This window comes from Scyliorhinus torazame, chromosome 13 (genome assembly GCF_047496885.1).
Source record: "Scyliorhinus torazame isolate Kashiwa2021f chromosome 13, sScyTor2.1, whole genome shotgun sequence".
Taxonomy (NCBI): Eukaryota; Metazoa; Chordata; class Chondrichthyes; order Carcharhiniformes; family Scyliorhinidae; genus Scyliorhinus; species Scyliorhinus torazame.
This window is the reverse complement of record NC_092719.1, coordinates 86,776,761-86,794,787: the sequence shown is the minus strand read 5'-3', so window position 1 is coordinate 86,794,787 and position 18,027 is coordinate 86,776,761. Positions and strand designations below refer to the sequence as shown.

Sequence of the window (18,027 nt, the reverse complement as noted above, 5' to 3'; positions counted from 1 at the left end):
TGTACAGGCCTCCTAACAGTGGTCAGGACCGGGGGCACAAAATGCACCACAAAATAGAAAGTGCATGTCAGAAAGGCAAGGTCACAGTGATCATTGCGTACAGTTCTGGTCAATTGCGTACAGTTCTGGTCACCGCATTATAGGAAGGACGTGGAGGCTTTGGAGCGGGTGCAGAGGAGATTTACCAGGATGTTGCCTGGTATGGAGGGAAAATCTTATGAGGAAAGGCTGACGGACTTGAGGTTGTTTTCGTTGGAGAGAAGAAGGTTAAGAGGAGACTTAATAGAGGCATACAAAATGATCAGGGGGTTGGATAGGGTGGACAGTGAGAGCCTTCTCCCGCGGATGGATATGGCTGGCACGAGGGGACATAACTTTAAACTGAGGGGTAATAGGTATAGGACAGAGGTCAGAGGTAGGTTCTTTACGCAAAGAGTAGTGAGGCCGTGGAATGCCCTACCTGCTACAGTAGTGAACTCGCCAACATTGAGGGCATTTAAAAGTTTATTGGATAAACATATGGATGATAATGGCATAGTGTAGGTTAGATGGCTTTTGTTTCGGTGCAACATCGTGGGCCGAAGGGCCTGTACTGCGCTGTATTGTTCTATGTTCTATGTTCTATGGGGGACTTCAATATGCAGGTGGACTGGGTAAATAATGTTGCCAGTGGACCCAAGGAAAGGGAATTCATTGAATGTTTACAGGAGGGCTTTTTGGAACAGCTTGTGATGGAGCCCACGAGGGAACAGGCCATTCTGGACTTAGTGTTATGTAATGAGTCAGACTTGATTAAAGATCTTAAAGTAAGGGAACACTTAGGAGGCAGTGATCATAATATGGTAGAATTCAATCTCCAATTTGAAAGAAAGAAGGTAGAATCAGATGTAAAGTTGTTACAGTTAAATAAAGGTAACTACAGGGGCATGAGGGAGGAACTGACGAAAATCGACTGGGAGCAGAGCCTAGTGGGAAAGACAGTAGAACAGCAATGGCAGGAGTTTCTGGGAGTAATTGAGGACACAGTACAGAGGTTCATCCCAAAGCAAATAAAGGTGATCAGAGGGGGGATTAGGCAGCCATGGCTGACAAAGGAAGTTAGGGAATGCATCAAAGCAAAAGAGAAAGCCTATAATGTGGCAAAGAGTAGTGGGATGTCAGAAGATTGGGAAGGCTACAAAAACAAACAGAGGATAACAAAGAGAGAAATAAGGAAAGAGAGGATCAAATATGAAGGTAGGCTAGCCAGTAACATTAGGAATGATAGTAAAAGTTTCTTGAAATACATTAAAAACAAACGGGAGGCAAAAGTAGACATTGGGCCGCTCCAAAATGACGCTGGTAATCTAGTGATGGGAGACAAGGAAATAGCTGAGGAACTAAATAAGTACTTTGCGTCAGTCTTCACAGTAGAAGACATGAGTAATATCCCAACAATTCCGGAGAGTCAGGGGGCAGAGTTGAATATGGTAGCCATCACAAAGGAGAAAGTGCTAGAGAAACTAAGACGTCTAAAAATTGATAATCCTCCAGGCCCAGATGGGATACATCCTAGAGTTCTAAAGGAGATAGCTGAAGAAATAGTGGAGGCGTTAGTTATGATCTTTCAAAAGTCACTGGAGTCAGGGAAAGTCCCAGAGGATTGGAAAATCACTGTTGTAACACTGTTGATCTAGAATCCACTGTTAAGGATGAGATTTCTAAATTCTTGGAAGTGCAGGGTCGGATTAGGACAAGCCAGCATGGATTTAGTAAGGGGAGGTTGTGCCTGACAAACCTGTTAGAGTTCTTTGAAGAGATAACAAATAGGTTAGACCAAGGAGAGCCAATGGATGTTATCTATCTTGACTCTAAAAGGCCTTTGATAAGGTGCCTCACGGGAGACTGCTGAGTAAAATAAGGGCCCATGGTATTCGAGGCAAGGTACTAACATAGATTGACGATTGGCTGTCAGGCAGAAGGCAGAGAGTTGGGATAAAAGGTTCTTTTTCGGAATGGCAACCGGTGACGAGTGGTGTCCCGCAGGGTTCAGTGTTGGGGCCACAGCTGTTCTCTTTATATATTAACGATCTAGATGACAGGACTGGGGGCATTCTGGCTAAGTTTGCCGATGATACAAAGATAGGTGGAGGGGCAGGTAGTATGGAGGAGGTGGGGAGGCTGCAGAAAGATTTAGACAGTTTAGGAGAGTGGTCCAAGAAATGGCTGATGAAATTCAACGTGGGCAAGTGCGAGGTCTTGCACTTTGGAAAAAAGAATAGAGGCATGGACTATTTTCTAAACGGTGACAAAATTCATAATGCTGAAGTGCAAGGGGACTTGGGAGTCCTAGTCCAGGATTCTCTAAAGGTAAACTTGCAGGTTGAGTCCGTAATTAAGAAAGCAAATGCAATGTTGTCATTTATCTCAAGAGGCTTGGAATATAAAAGCAGGGATGTACTTCTGAAGCTTTATAAAGCATTAGTTAGGCCCCATTTAGAATACTGTGAGCAATTTTGGGCCCCACACCTCAGGAAGGACAGACTGGCACTGGAGCGGGTCCAGCGGAGATTCACACGGATGATCCCAGGAATGGTAGGCCTAACATACGATGAACGTCTGAGGATCCTGGGATTATATTCATTGGAGTTTAGGAGGTTGAGGGGAGATCTAATAGAAACTTACAAGATAATGAATGGCTTAGATAGGGTGGACGTAGGGAAGTTGTTTCCATTAGCAGGGGAGACTAGGACCCGGGGGCACAGCCTTAGAATAAAAGGGAGTCACTTTAGAACAGAGATGAGGAGAAATTTCTTCAGCCAGAGAGTGGTGGGTCTGTGGAATTCATTGCCACAGAGGGCGGTGGAGGCCGGGACGTTGAGTGTCTTTAAGACAGAAGTTGATAAATTCTTGATTTCTCGAGGAATTAAGGGCTATGGAGAGATAGCGGGTAAATGGAGTTGAAATCAGCCATGATTGAATGGTGGAGTGGACTCGATGGGCCGAATGACCTTACTTCTGCTCCTATGTCTTATGGTCTTATGGTCTTAGGGGTACCAATGTCCTGGGGGGGGGGGAAATTTGGTAATGCTCTTCGGGACGGTTTAAACTCGTTCAGCAGGGGCTTGGGAACCTGAATTGTAGCTCCAGTATACAGGAGGTTGAGAGTAGTGAGGTCATGAGTAAGGTTTCAAAGTTGCAGGAGTGTACCGGCAGGCAGGAAGGTGGATTAAAATGTGTCTTCTTCAATGCCAGGAGCATCCGGAATAAGGTGGGTGAACTTGCGGCATGGGTTGGTACCTGGGACTTCGATGTTGTGGCCATTTCGGAGACATGGATAGAGCGGGGACAGGAATGGTTGTTGCAGGTGTCGGGGTTTAGGTATTTCAGTAAGCTCAGGGAAGGTGGTAAAAGAGGGGGAGGGGTGGCATTGTTCGTCAAGGACAGTATTACGGTGGCAGAAAGGTCGTTTGCTGAGGACTCATCTCCTGAGGTAGTATGGGCTGAGGTTAGAAACAGGAAAGGAGAGGCACCCTGTTAGGAGTTTCCAGGCTTCTGAAAAGTTCTAGATATGTAGAGGAAAAGATTGCAAAGATGCTTCTGGATAGGAGTGAAAGCAACAGGGTAGTTGTTATGGGGGACTTTAACTTTCCAAATATTGACTGGAAGCGCTATAGTTCGAGTACTTTAGATGGGTCCATTTTTGTCCAATGTGTGCAGGAGGGTTTCCTGACACAGTATGTAGATAGGCCAACGAAAGGCGAGGCCATTTTGGATTTGGTACTGGGTAATGAACCAGGATTTGGTTATAGATTTGGTGTTAGATTTGGAGGTAGGTGAGCACTTTGGAGCTTGTTCAAGGAACAGCCACTGCGTGTCCTTGATAAGTATGTACCTATCAGGCAGGGAGGAAGTGGTCGAGCAAGGGTACTGTGGTTTACTAAAGCAGTCGAAACACTTGTCAAGAGAATGAAGGAGGCTTATGTAAAGATGAGGTTCAGTTAGGGCGCTCGAGAGTTACAAGTTAGCTGGGAAGGAGCTCAAGAGAGAGCTAAGAAGAGCCAGGAGGGGATATGAGAAGTCTTTGGCAGGTAGGATCAAGGATAACCCTAAAGCCTTCGATAGATTAGTCAGGAATAAAAGGATGACGAGAGTAAGAGGAGGGCCAGTCAAAGACAGTAGCGGGAAGTTGTGCGTGGAGTCTGAGGAGATAAGAGAGGTGCTAAATGAATATTTTTCGTCAGTATTCACACAGGAAAAAGACAGTGTTGTCGAGGAGAATACGGAGATTCAGGCTACTAGACCAGAAGGGCTTGAGGTTCATAAGGAGGAGGTGTTAGCAATTTTCGAAAGAGTGAAAACAGATAAGTCCCCTGGGCCGGATGGGATTTATCCTTGGATTCTCTGGGAAGCTAGGGAGGAGATTGCTGAGCCTTTGGCTTTGATCTTTAAGTCCTCTTTGTCTACAGGAATAGTGCCAGAAGACTGGAGGATAGCAAATGTTGTCCCCTTGTCCAAGAAGGGAAGTAGAGACAACCCCGGTAACTATAGACCAGTGAGCCTTACTTCTGTTGTGGGCAAAATCTTGGAAAGGTTTACAAGAGATAGGATGTATAATCATCTGGAAAGCAATAATTTGATTAGAGATAGTCAACACGGTTTTGTGAAGGGTAGGTCGTGCCTCACAAACCTTATTGCGTTCTTTGAGAAGGTGACCAAACAGGTGGATGAGGGTAAAGCAGTTGATGTGATGTATATGGATTTCAGTAAAGCATTTGATAAGGTTCCCCACGGTAGGCTACTGCAGAAAATACGGAGGCATGGGATTTAGGGTGATTTAGCAGTTTGGATCAGAAATTGGCTAGCTGGAAGAAGACAAAGGGTGGTGGTTGATGGGAAATGTTCAGACTGGAGTCCAGTTCCTAGTGGTGTACCACAAGGATCTGTTTTGGGGCAACTGCTGTTTGTCATTTTTATAAATGACCTGGAGGAGAGCGTAGAAGGATGGGTGAGTAAATTTGCAGATGACACTAAAGTCGGTGGAGTAGTGGACAGTGCGGAAGGATGTTACAAGTTACAGAGGGACATAGATAAGCTGCAGCGCTGGGCTGAGAGGTGGTAAATAGAGTTTAATGCAGAAAAGTGTGAGGTGATTCATTTTGGAAGGAATAACAGGAAGACAGAGTACTGGGCTAATGGTAAGATTCTTGGCAGTGTGGATGAGCAGAGAGATCTCGGTGTCCATGTACATAGATCCCTGAAAGTTGCCACCCAGGTTAAGAGGGTTGTTAAGAAGGCGTACGGCGTGTTAGGTTTTATTGGGAGAGGGATTGAGTTTCGGAACCATGAGGTCATGTTGCAGCTGTACAAAACTCTGGTGTGGCCGCATTTGGAGTATTGCGTGCAATTCTGGTCGCCGCATTATAGGAAGGATGTGGAAGCATTGGAAAGGGTGCAGAGGAGATTTACCAGAATGTTGACTGGTATGGAGGGAAGATCTTATGAGGAAAGGCTGAGGGACTTGAGGCTGTTTTTGTTAGAGAGAAGAAGGTTAAGAGGTAACTTAATTGAGGCATACAAGATGATCAGAGGATTGGATAGGGTGGACAGTGAGAGGCTTTTTCCTCGGATGGTGATGTCTAGCACGAGGGGACATAGCTTTAAATTGAGGGGAGATAGATATAAGACAGATGTCAGAGGTAGGTTCTTTACTCAGAGAGTAGTAAGGGCGTGGAATGCCCTGCCTGCAACATTAGTGGTCTCGCCAACACTAAGGGCATTCAAATGGTCATTGAATAGACATATGGATGATAAGGGAATAGTGTAGATGGGCTTTCGAGTGGTTTCACAGGTCGGCGCAACATCGAGGGCAGAAGGGCCTGTACTGTGCTGTAATGTTCTATGTTCTATCTGGGGAAGTCTGCGCCTCGTCTTGCTGCTACTCCACTTCCCCCTCCTCTGCCTGCAGCACATCGCCCCTCTGCTGGGCTATGTTGTGCAGGACGCAGCAGACCACAATGATGTGGCCGACCCTATCTGGCGGGTAGTGGAGGGCCCCTCCAGAGCCGTCCAGGCACCTGAAACGCATCTTTAGCAGCCCAAAGCACCTCTCTATCACATCCCTGGTCGCTGCATGGTCATCGTTGTAGCAGTTCTCCTCATCAGTCTGTGGCCTCCGTATAGGCATCATCAGCCATGACTGCAACAGGTAACCCTTATCGCCCAACAACCAGTCCCTCAGCCGAGGGGGCTGTCCCTCGAACATGCCGGTGAAGAAAGATTGCGTCAATACGAATGAGTCATGTACACTGCCCGGGTACCGGGCGCAAACGTGCAGGATCATCATGCAGTGGTCGCAGACCACCTGAATGTTCATGAAATAAGTCCTCTTCCTATTCGTGAACACGGCCATGTTATCCGCAGTTGGCCGCACGGTGACGTGCATCCCATCGAACCATGCCCGGATGCACCTGTCACTGCCCGGATGCCTGACTGGTCCCCACTCGGCGCCTGGAATGATCCCGTGGCATAAAAATTCAGGGCCACCGTAATCTTGACGGCTACGGGGAGAGGGTGTCCACCCCCAGTCCCACGCGGTGCCAGGTGTGCCTTCAGGTGGCAGACACGGTCAACGGTTTCCTGGCTCATCAGGAGTCTCCTCCTGCATGCCCAGTCCGTGAGACATTGGTACGACGAGCGGTGCCGGTACACACGGGGACTCTTCGGGCATCTCCGTCGCCGTGGCACCACCTCGTCCTCCTCCTCCTCGCCGTGGGGCGGGCGGCCCTCCTGCCTGGGCGGCTGCCACCTGCTTCACTGCAGCACGCTCCTCTGCGGCAGCCTGCGCCGCCTCCCTGGCACGCTCCTCCTCCTGCTCCCCCAGGACAACATGTAGAAGTGCGGCTCCCGCCACAGCGGATACATTGCTGGGTGATCACCAAACATAACGGCCTGTAGGGGGTGGGGGGGATAGACTACATGTCATCATTGCCTGTACCGCCGCCGCCCCCCCCCCCCCCCCCCCCCCCCCGCAGCTAGGTGCCATGGGCTGCATGGTCGCGACTGTTGGAAGCTGGCACCTGGCCAGGCGGACAACCTACCCACCCCCTCCCCGGCACTCACCCCCTCCCCCATCCCCGGCGCTCGCCCCCTCCTCCCCGGTACTAAGGACACCCCACGCCGTGACCTACCTCCGCGCTGGTTGTTGTCAACCATCACAACTGGTTAACGGCGTTAAATAGGTGGTTTAATTTCCGTCAATGTGACCCGTGGTCACGCTGGCGGGACTTCGGCCCATCCGGCCGGGAGAATTCGGGCAGTCCTGGGGCCCACAGCGTCGCGCCGTTCCCCGTCATTCTCCGAGGCGGGCGGCGCAGTTCACCCCGGGCCGATTTTTGGGGGGTCGGAGAATTTAAAGGACGGCGGGGGCAGGATTCACGCCGACCGCCGGCGATTCTCCGGCCCGGCGGGGGGTCGGAGAATCCCTAGTTCTTATGTTCTTATGTAGTTATGACTGTAACATTACATTCCGCAGTCTCTCCTTCTTTCACTATGTACGCTATGCGTACGTTGAGGATGCAAGAAACAATACTTTTCACTGTATGCTAATCCATGTGACAATAATAAATCAAATCAAATGTTTCAGTCCTGTTTAGCTGATATATTTTCAGAAAATGATATAAACGAATATTCAGAATAGCCTTTAATTCTCTTTCCAGGATTACTTTTCTTCCCATAGTTTTCATAATTATCGCAATGGAGATGGTGTATTCAAGCATAATTCTACAACAGGATCAAACAGGACATGCTCCCCGTTTTCTTTGTCTGTTTCTCTTGAAGGCTGAGATTCATCCTAGTGTGTGGTTGTACAGATGTCATCAACCCTTCAAGAGTACAGGTCCTGATTGTTAACAGTCTGGTTGGCTCCATGGGCATCATAATAAAGCCTCAACCTATCCTCATCTGCACTTTACAGTGAAAGTCACTGGAGAGTATTCTGGAAAGGGAACCCCAACTCATTTTCCATTCTGTTACTCAGAAGCAAATCAATAAATTACAAAAACCTTTATTATTTCTGCACAAATTAGGTCAACAAACTATACACAGAACCTATGGTCACTCAGCGCAATGCATGTATGTTCCCATTGTTCCATGCAAGTAGTTGTTACTTTTTAAGAAATAAATAACGAGAAGGGGTATTTTGGATACTTGTATATTTCTGTTCGTGTGTAGACTGTGATTATTTTGCAACAGTAACCACAGCACCTAAACCCACATAAATGTATGTCCAGCAATGCACTAACATTGTATATTCCTTGAAAATAACATTATTAAAACTGAATGGGGTACACAGTATTTTTACAGTTTAATAAACTATTTACTGAAATGTTTGCATGTGTCTGGGTAGCACGGTAGCACAAGTGGATAGCACTGTGGCTTCACAGCGCCAGGGTCCCAGGTTCGATTCCCCGCTGGGTCATTGTCTGTGCGGAGTCTGCACGTTCTCCGTGCTCTGGTTTCCTCCCACAGTCCAAAGACGTGCAGGTTTGGCCATGATAAATTGCCCTTAGTGACCAAAAAGGTTAGGAGGGGCTATTGGATTACGGGGATAGGGTGGAAGTGAGGGCTTAAGTGGGTCGGTGCAGACTCGATGGGCCGAATGGCCTCCTTCTGCACTGTATGTTCTATGTATATTCAGAATTCCCCTGTTGGTTCATGCTTATGATTAAATACCCATATTGTCTTGTTCATCTTCAGACATTTGAGGACAATAGGCACAACTGCAATATCATAATGGATATATAAAAGTTCTGCTATCATATCAATAGATACTTCTAGATACATTTTCACGTCCCATTAAAAGTAGAAGATAATGAGAGTATCTTACCAATGGTATTTTCATAAGATAAAATCACAAGTGGAACCTGTGACTGAGGCAGTGGCTTACATAAGATTTCATCAAATACAAGAAAGTTTTCAGTAGATAGGTCAGCAGGCTTGGAACTTTCAATGGGTGTTGGTGATACAGTGAACCCAACAGTTCCAGGTACACGTTTCATGATGTCTTTCCGTTCTAAAATATAAACAGAGGGAGCTTCAGCTTTTTATTACAGCTCTTACTGCAATGTGATGGTGTTTTTATCTGGTGAAATCTGAAAGGGCCGCAGCATTTTACTGTAGACAAATGTCATTCCGGTTATTACACTGAAAATAAAGTTATTGTATAACTCATCCTTCTGTAAAGCATGTGTGATTTTCTCATGTGTGGAGTTTGCACATTCTCCCCGTGTCTGTGTGGGTCTCACCCCCACAACCTAAAGATGTGCAGGGTAGGTGGATTGCCCCTTAATTGGAGAATAAAGAATTGGGTACTTCAAATTAAAGAAAAATAATTTTCTCATATGATTTTCTCATTACTTAATACTATATCTATATCTTAAACATTATGGGATGTCTAAATTGAAAAGATCCTGAACACAGACGGAAGATCACAAGACAAAATTACCCCACCTCTGAAACACATTGCTCAATATTATGACTTCTGTATTCAGCCAACACTGCATAGACTGTTCGCTGACGACACACATCAACAGGGGGACCAGTGTCCTAGTTGCCAGCACTACTTAAAGCTACCCTGCACCTCTTAAAGGGGAGTTGCATTGTGACTACTGGAGGTATTGACATGAGTCAGAAAGTTGCTAGCAACAAAGATCAGCAGTTGATAATAGATCTGAGTATACACCAAGTTTTCCAATCTGTTGGAGGTCTTATGTGGAAAACACATAAGAATTTGGGCGTGATAGAAATTTAGGGCTGCTCGTATCTTTTGGTCAATTTAACTTTGTATCCTAAATTAACAGTTTCCATGAGTCTTGCTGAGCTGAGGTGCAATCAAGCGTTGATGACAATCAGAAGTACTGAATCAAAATAGAGTTTGGTAAGATTAAAAAGATTGTTAAATATCTGGGGTGGGATTCTCCGATGTTACGAGAGTCCCCACGCCGTTGAGTTTCACGACGGTGCAAAACGGCCCAGATCACGATCGATTCAGGCCCCGAAAATGGGCTAGGAGCGAGGAACTCGGGGGGCGTGGCATGAAAGCAGCATTGTAAACGCGCGACGCCCAAATGACGGCGCGCACCACCATAAATGGCGCAATCCGCGCACGGAAGGACTCAGGAGGAGAGATGGCTGAGCCCCGACAAGCCGCACCGAGGTTCCAGGACACGGACCTGGACACCCTCCTCGATGAGGTTGAACAACGAATGGCCACCCTCTGCCCAAGACGTGGGCATCGCCAGCCGTCCAGCACGGTAAGGCGCGGCTGGCGTAACGATGGCACCGCTGTGAGTCAAACAAAGAACAAAGAACAAAGAAATGTACAGCACAGGAACAGGCCCTTCGGCCCTCCAAGCCCGTGCCGACCATACTGCCCGACTAAACTACAATCTTCTACACTTCCTGGGTCCGTATCCTTCTATTCCCATCCTATTCATATATTTGTCAAGATGCCCCTTAAATGTCCCTATCGTCCCTGCCTCCACTACCTCCTCCGGTAGTGAGTTCCAGGCACCCACTACCCTCTGTGTAAAAAACTTGCCTCGTACATCTACTCTAAACTTTGCCCCTCTCACCTTAAACCTATGCCCCCTAGTAATTGACCCCTCTACCCTGGGGAAAAGCCTCTGACTATCCACTCTGTCTATGCCCCTCATAATTTTGTATACCTCTATCAGGTCGCCCCTCAACCTCCTTCGTTCCAGTGAGAACAAACCGAGTTTATTCAATCGCTCCTCATAGCTTATGCCCTCCATACCAGGCAACATTCTGGTAAATCTCTTCTGCACCCTCTCTAAAGCCTCCACATCCTTCTGGTAGTGTGGCGACCAGAATTGAACACTATACTCCAAGTGTGGCCTAACTAAGGTTCTATACAGCTGCAACATGACTTGCCAATTCTTATACAGTCCTGTGGGGCACACACCCCGGTCCGGGGAGCAGTGCAGGAAGAAGCTGCACGACCTCACTAGGGCTGCCAGGGTAAGTGCCACGAGGGTGCCCCCGGGTCACAACCAACCCCCCCCCCCCCCCACCCATGTCCCTCATCACCTGCCCCCCCCCGGACACGGGGGGGGGAAGTGGGGGAGGGGGGTCTCAGGGTGCACAACGATGTATTCGACCCACATGAACACCGCGACCCCCTGGAGAGATGCCATGGCGTGGCTCCAACTGTCCCCCCACCCAGCATTAATGTAGCCTATATCTGCACGCCCTGATGATACCCGCCTAATTGTGATGCTGTATCCAACCCCCCGCCCCCCCCCCCCCCCCCACCCCCACCCCCCACCCCCCACAGGACTCGACAGCTCACAACCATCGTGAGCGTATGAAAGACAGCTCACAACCATCGTGAGCATATGAGAACCGGAGGGCATGTGCTGCACCCCCTAAACGTTCAAGAGCAGAGGGCCCTGGACCTCGCTGGGGGATCCGCCACCCGGGAGGTCGCGACATGCCAGGTCGGAGGCGCAGAAGCAAGTGAGACAACCCTGCATGTCCGCCCTCCCCCTCAGCCCGGCATCGCCCCCCTCACACTCTGGCCACTGCACCCCCGATCCCCACTCCCCTCACATTCTGGCCACTGCACCCCGATCCCCTTCCCCCTCACACTCTGACCACTGCACCCCCATCCCCTCCCACCTCACACTCTGGCCACTGCACCCCCGATCCCCTCCCCCCTCACACACTGCCCCCAGCACCACCATACACCCGGCCCAGCGTGTCTAACGAACCCCGTATTGTTGTGTTCCCCAGGGCCAGCCGCCGAACGTCCAGGGTTGTCTCGGCCAAGACACAGCCGACCATCTGCAACCTCAACCGCACCCAGGGACGCACGCCAGAGGGTGGCAGGAGGTTGGACACGAGGGCCGCTGGAGGGGGACGCACAGAGGACGGACAGAGACAATACTGAGGGGCACAGGACGGACAGTGACGAAAGTGATGGCCGTGCATTGTCCGAAGGTAGGACCATTGAGCCACCACAGTGACGGGGACAGGACGGGGACAGTGGACGGTGACGCACAGAAGACGGCCACACAGTCTACAGAATCACCTGGAGCGGTTCATGACATGGGCCCCATGCGTCCCGTGCCGGGCCATGAGGGGGACCAGGACATACCAGACATCTTTACGGACGATGACCTAGGGCTAGTGGCACTGCTGTCTCCCACACCATCCACCATCGCAGAAACACTCACCTCGGTTGGGCAAATAAGTGATGAGGCTCCTGGGTCACGGCCTGGTGCGCACCACACAGCAGGTGGAGTTTGGAGCAGCCGAGGGGCTGGACGGTCGGAGGGCAGCCCAGGCCCAGCAACCAGCTGCCGCCCAGACGGTTGCCGGGTTCCTGGATGTACTTGACCCACCCGGACACCCGATGCATGTGTACACCCAGGGACTGAATAACGGGATGAGTGCCATCTTCCAGGACCTGCAGACGCAGTTGGAGGAGTCCATTTGCGTCCAGGAGCAGGGAGTGGTGCCGCTCATCGCAGCCACCCAGGCCGACACCGCACGGGTGGCTTCCGCAGCGGAGGCAATGGGTGAAACGGTTTAGGCCATTGGTCAGGTTCTGCAAGGCGTTGGGCTTCACGTGCACGCGTCATCCATGGCCCAGGAGAGGGCTGCCCTTTCACAGGCAGCCATGCGCCAGAGCCAACACGACGTTGCCGCCGCGCTCCGGGCCCTGGCCGAGTCTCACCATGCCATGGCCCGGTCCCAGCAGGCCATGACACAGTCCCAGCAGTCAGTCGCAGAGAGCATCGACCGCCTGGCGCATGTGATGGATGGCGTCGCCCACTCACAGGTTGAGGTAGCACAGTCCCTGGCAGGAATGTCGCACTCCCTGGCCTCCGTCTCTGCGAACATTCGGAGCATGGTCGATACCGCTGCAGGCCTCCAGGACTGGCAGCGCCAGGTGTCGGTGGTGCGACGGGGCATGTCCGATCGCATCTCCGTCCCACAGTGAGGCCCGAGGGCCACCGGGCTCCCTGAAGGAGGAGGAGGTTCTGAGGCCCATCTCGGTACCTCCAGCAAGGGACGTCCCTGAACACTCGGCCGCCCCCCGTTCCGTCCCTGGCGCATCTGATGGGCAGCGGGCAGGATAGGGTGGCACCACGCCATCCTGCATGCCCGCCGATCAGCCTGGCCCATCGAAGCCGGGCCGCCGCAGGAAACATGTGCTGACGGGGAGCCATGTCGCAGGGCGTGATTCTCAGCAGTCCGCCTCCACTCCTGCTGTACCATCTGGGGAGACACCTAGAAGTAGTGGTACGGCCCGTAAGGCAAAGAAGTTAGAAACATAGTAAGTTGGCACGGGTGCAGAGCACAGTTTAGCTGTAGGGGGCAGGGCATCTGTATGTGAATTTCACAATTAAACTCACTGTTGCACTTAACTTGTAAGACTCTGTGCTATGTCCGGTGCCAGGGGGCTCGTGAGGGTGACCGAGTGGCGCTGGGGTTTAAAAGCGGTTCAACATCGGTGCCGGATGTGCTGTCCCTTCCCCCCCACCCCCCCCATCCCAAAATCGGACACCATAGTCCTTGGCACTCCGACGCCAGCTACCCCGCACAAGCACGTGATGAAGTGTCCGTGACGACCGGGGTGGATGGTTCAGCTATAGCCATGAGTCAGACCCTGGCTGGCGAATCTGAGCTCACAGCTCATCGCAGAGTGGGCTGTCATCATTCAACATGGCACTGATCACACCCGCTTACACAATCATCAATTTAGTGCAATCCCGTAATGCCGCAGTGGTAAGGTGATGTGGAATTGGTGCCGTGTACGCGGTGCAAAGGTGCGGGGGGTGCGGGGGTTGGTGGGTGCTGTGTGGTGCCCGTGTGCAGGACTGGGGTGCAAGTGGCAGTGTTCAGCGAATCCCTCCCCCACGGTGCATGAACCGTGCGGCCACCAACGCGTTGTGTGCCCGCTATCCTCGACGGTTCCATCGTGCAGCCTCTTGGACGTAACCGGCACCCGGGCCGTGTCTGTATCCTGCGCCCCACCCTGATGCACGCCATCCTCCTCCTCCTCCCCTTCGTTTGCATTAGCTCCGGTGCCATCGGGCCCTCCCTCCGACTCCTCCACCAGGGCATCTCTCCTCTGCATGGCAATGTTGTGCAGCGCACAGCAGACCACAACTAGGCAACTGACCCTGTCATGCCGGTACTGCATGGCCCCTCCGGAGCAGTCCAGGCATCTGAATCGCATCTTCAGCAGGCCGAAGCACCACTCCACCACACCCCTGGTTGCTGCATAGGCCTCGTTGTGTAGGCTCTTGCGTTGATCTAAGGCCTCCGTATTGGCGTCATTTGCCATGACCTCAACGGATAGCCCCTGTCGCCCAGCAACCAGCCCCTCAGCCGGGGGGGGGGGGGTCCCTCGAACATTGCGGGGATGAACGACTGTGCCAGAATGTAGGCGTCATGCACACTCCCGGGATACCTTGCGCACACGTGCATGATCCTCATGTGGAGGTCGCAGACCATCTGAATGTTCATGGAGTATGCGCCCTTCCTTTTCATGAACACTTCCCTGTTGTCTGCAGGTGGGCGCATGTGGACGTGCACAGCATCAATGACACCCTGGACCATCGGTATCCCGGCCACCTTGGAGAATCCACGTGCCCGTGCTTCCTGCTGTGCTCGGTCCTCGGGGAATTTAATGTACCTGTCCGCGATGGCGTACAAGGCGTTGGTCACGGCCCTGATGCAGCTGTGCACCGATGCCTGTGAGATCCCAGATAGGTCCCCGCTCGGCGCCTGGAAGGAACTGGTAGCGTAAAAGTTTAGGACTACCGTCACCTTGATGGAGACCGGCATAGCGTGTCCTCCTCCCATTCCACGTGGTGCGAGGTGCGCCACGAGGTGGCATATATGTGCGACCGTCTCCCTGCTGAACCGTAGTCTCCTCCTGCATGTAATGTCCAGTAGGGCCTCGAACGACATTCGGTCGGGGTACACCCTAGGCCTTGCTGGCCGCCTGTGGCGACCTGTCACCACCATCAGTGGCTCCTCCTCCTCCTCCCCCCCCCCAATGCACTTCGAGATCAGTGCCCGCATCCAGTGCACTCCTCACTGTCTGGGGGTCAATGTTCCCCTCGGCATCCCCCTGGACATTCCGGCCCTGACTGCCTGCGGCCTGCGGGACGACGACGGGCCACTCCGCGGCCATCCCCTCTGCAGCAGCAGCAGCCGCAGCAGCAGCAGCCGCTGCATCTGCAGCCACTGTGGGCCGTCGCAGTCTACGCTGCCGGATGGCCACCTGTAGTGCAGCGGCTCCAACCATGGCGATGAACATCACTGTCTGGTTGGCATACATGGTGACCTGCAGGAGGGTGGTGGGGGGACAGAGAAACGACATGTTACATGGAGGTTCTTCCACACCTTGTCAGCCGGGCTGCAGGGGATACCTGTGTGCCCCGGTGGCCTGGTCACGCTGCAGATACGCAGCCAGCATAACCCCTGGTCACAGTCTGCGTCCAACGGTCAGTTCACACCGTCCTCCTCACCGGTGTGCCAGTCGCCTGTGCCCATCAGCCACACGACAACCTGCAGGCGTGTCCTCGTCACCGTCCTGCCATGGCAGGGCGGCTGACATGTGGCATCTGCGGATGGACGACCCCCTCCACTCCCTCCCTCCCCCCTCCACTCCCTCCCTCCCTCCCCCTCCACACCCTCCCTCCCCCCCCACCTCTACTCCCTCCCTCACCCCCTCCACTCTCTACCTCACCCCCCTCCCACCTCCATTCCCTCCATCACCTCCCTCACCTCCCTCACCCCCCTCCCACCTCCACTCCCTCCCTCCCACTCCCACTCCCTCCCTCACCCCCTCCCACCTCCACACCCTCCCTCCCCCCCACTTCCAATTCCTCCCTCACATCCCTCCCACCTCCATTTCCTCCCTCACCCCCTCCCACCTGCACTCCCTCCCTCACTCCCCTGCCACCTGCAATCCCTCCCTCACCCCCCTCCCACCTCCACTCCCTCCCTCACCCCCCCTCTCGGGGTTCTCGGGGAACCCGTCCCCAGTCTGCAGGAACTCCGGGACAGTCCGCTCACCTCCACAGTGCTCAGCGTCAGCCAGCACGACTGGCTGACGACGTTATTTACCAGGTGTGAACGGCGACAGCGTGAACTGGGGTCACGCCGTCAGGACTTCGGCCCATCCAGGCCGGAGAATAGCGGGGATAGTGGAGAATCGCCATTTTGGGCATCTCGGGCGATTCTCCGGCCTGCGCCGCGCAGAACTCGACGGGGCCGATCTCGCCGCTTGGGTGAATCGCGGGGGGGGGCGTCGGACCAGCGTCGCGTGGAAAGCTGACGTGGCATCCGATTCTCCCAACCGGTGCGGCATCGGAGAATTGCGCCGCTGTTCTTTAAATGTTTTTATTAAGGCATTTATATATATATACCAAAACCAAAAAGAGAACAAACAGGAAAGCTTATAACAAATAAATAACCAACACCCCTGCTCCACACCCTCCCTGCTGTTCCCCTCCATCCACTCAACCTCCTTTTTTTAAACCCCAAACCCCGCCCGCACCCTTTCCCCCCCACTCCCCCTGCTGACTTAACTATCCTGGAAGAAATTAATAAACGGTTTCCATCTCCGGGCAAACCCCTCCACAGACCCTCACAAGATGAATTTGATTTTTTTCCATCCTGAGGAACTCTGCGAGGTCGCTCACCCACACCCTGGGTTCACTGGCCCAGTGTCTCTCCATCCCAACAAGATCCGTCTCCAGGTTACCAAAGAGGCAAAGGCCAAAACATCGGCCTCTCTCACCCCCTGGACTCCCAGGTCTCCGGACACTCCAAACAATGCCACTTCTATCCTCGGGTCCACCTTCACCCTCAGCAACTCAGACATCACGTCAGCGATCCTCTGCCAGAATCCATCCAGCTTCGGACAGGCCCAAAACATGTGGACATGGTTCGTGCCCCCACCCCTCCCCCGTGCACTGCCCACATCGATCCTCCACCACCTCAAAAAACTTGCTCATTCTGGCCTTGTGCACTAATTTAGATTGGATGAGGCTAAGCACGAAGAGGATGCATTCACGCTTCTCAGAGCCTCCTCCTATAGCCTGGCTTCCAGCACCCTCCCCAGCTCTTTCATAGAATTTACAGTGCAGAAGGAGGCCATCAGGCCCATCGAGTCTGCACCGGCTCTTGGAAAGAGCACCCTACCCAAGCCCACACCACCCTATCCCCATAACCCAGTAACCCCATTCAACCAACACTAAGGGCAATTTTGGACACTCAGGGCAATTTAGCATGGCCAATCCACCTAACCTGCACATCTTTGAACTGTGGGAGGAAACCAGAGCACCCGGAGGAGACCCACGCACACACGGGGAGAACGTGCAGACTCCACACAGACAGTGACCCAGCCGGGAATCGAACCTGGAACCCTGGAGCTGTAATGCAATTGTGCTAACCACTATGCTACCATGCTGCCCCTCTTCCTCCGACTTCCGCTTAACTTCTTCTATCGGGGTACCCTCCCAGTCCATTAACTCTTAAGAAATCTCCGACATCCTGCCCTCACCAACGCTTGCTTTCGATACCACTTTGTTCTGCAACCCTGGGGGCGGCAGGTCAGGAAAGGACGGCATCTGTTTCTTCACATAGTCTTGAACCTGTAAGTACTGGAATCCATTCCTGCTGGGTAGCTCATACTCCTCAACTAAGTCCTCCAAGCTCGAATAGCTGACCCTCCACAAACAGGTCCTCTGAACCCTGCGTCCAGCCCCCCTGGAACAAACCTGTGATTCCCACAAATCGGAGCCCAAACCGAGGCCCCCTCCAGCCTCAGGTGTTGCCGCCATTGTCCCCACACTCTCGGGGCAGCCACCACTAGCGGACTTGTGGAGTACCTGGCCAGCGAAAATGGCAGAGGCGGTATCAACAGTGCTCCAAGCTAGTGTCCTGACACGAGGCTGCCTCCATCCACTCCCATACCGACCCCTCCCCCACTACCCACTT

The 18,027-nt window shown here is 52.5% G+C and overlaps 1 protein-coding gene across 2 annotated transcripts in view; it reads right to left on the bottom strand.

Annotated features, from left to right (window-relative positions):
- LOC140388177 (cilia- and flagella-associated protein 54-like) overlaps window positions 1-18,027 on the bottom strand; it is a 948,449-nt gene that overhangs the window by 447,437 nt on the left and 482,985 nt on the right. For both annotated transcript variants that reach the window (XM_072471937.1, XM_072471938.1), the window contains one exon: window positions 8,867-9,052. In XM_072471937.1, coding sequence (XP_072328038.1) covers window positions 8,867-9,052 — 186 coding nt within the window. The remainder of the gene's footprint in view (window positions 1-8,866; window positions 9,053-18,027) is intronic.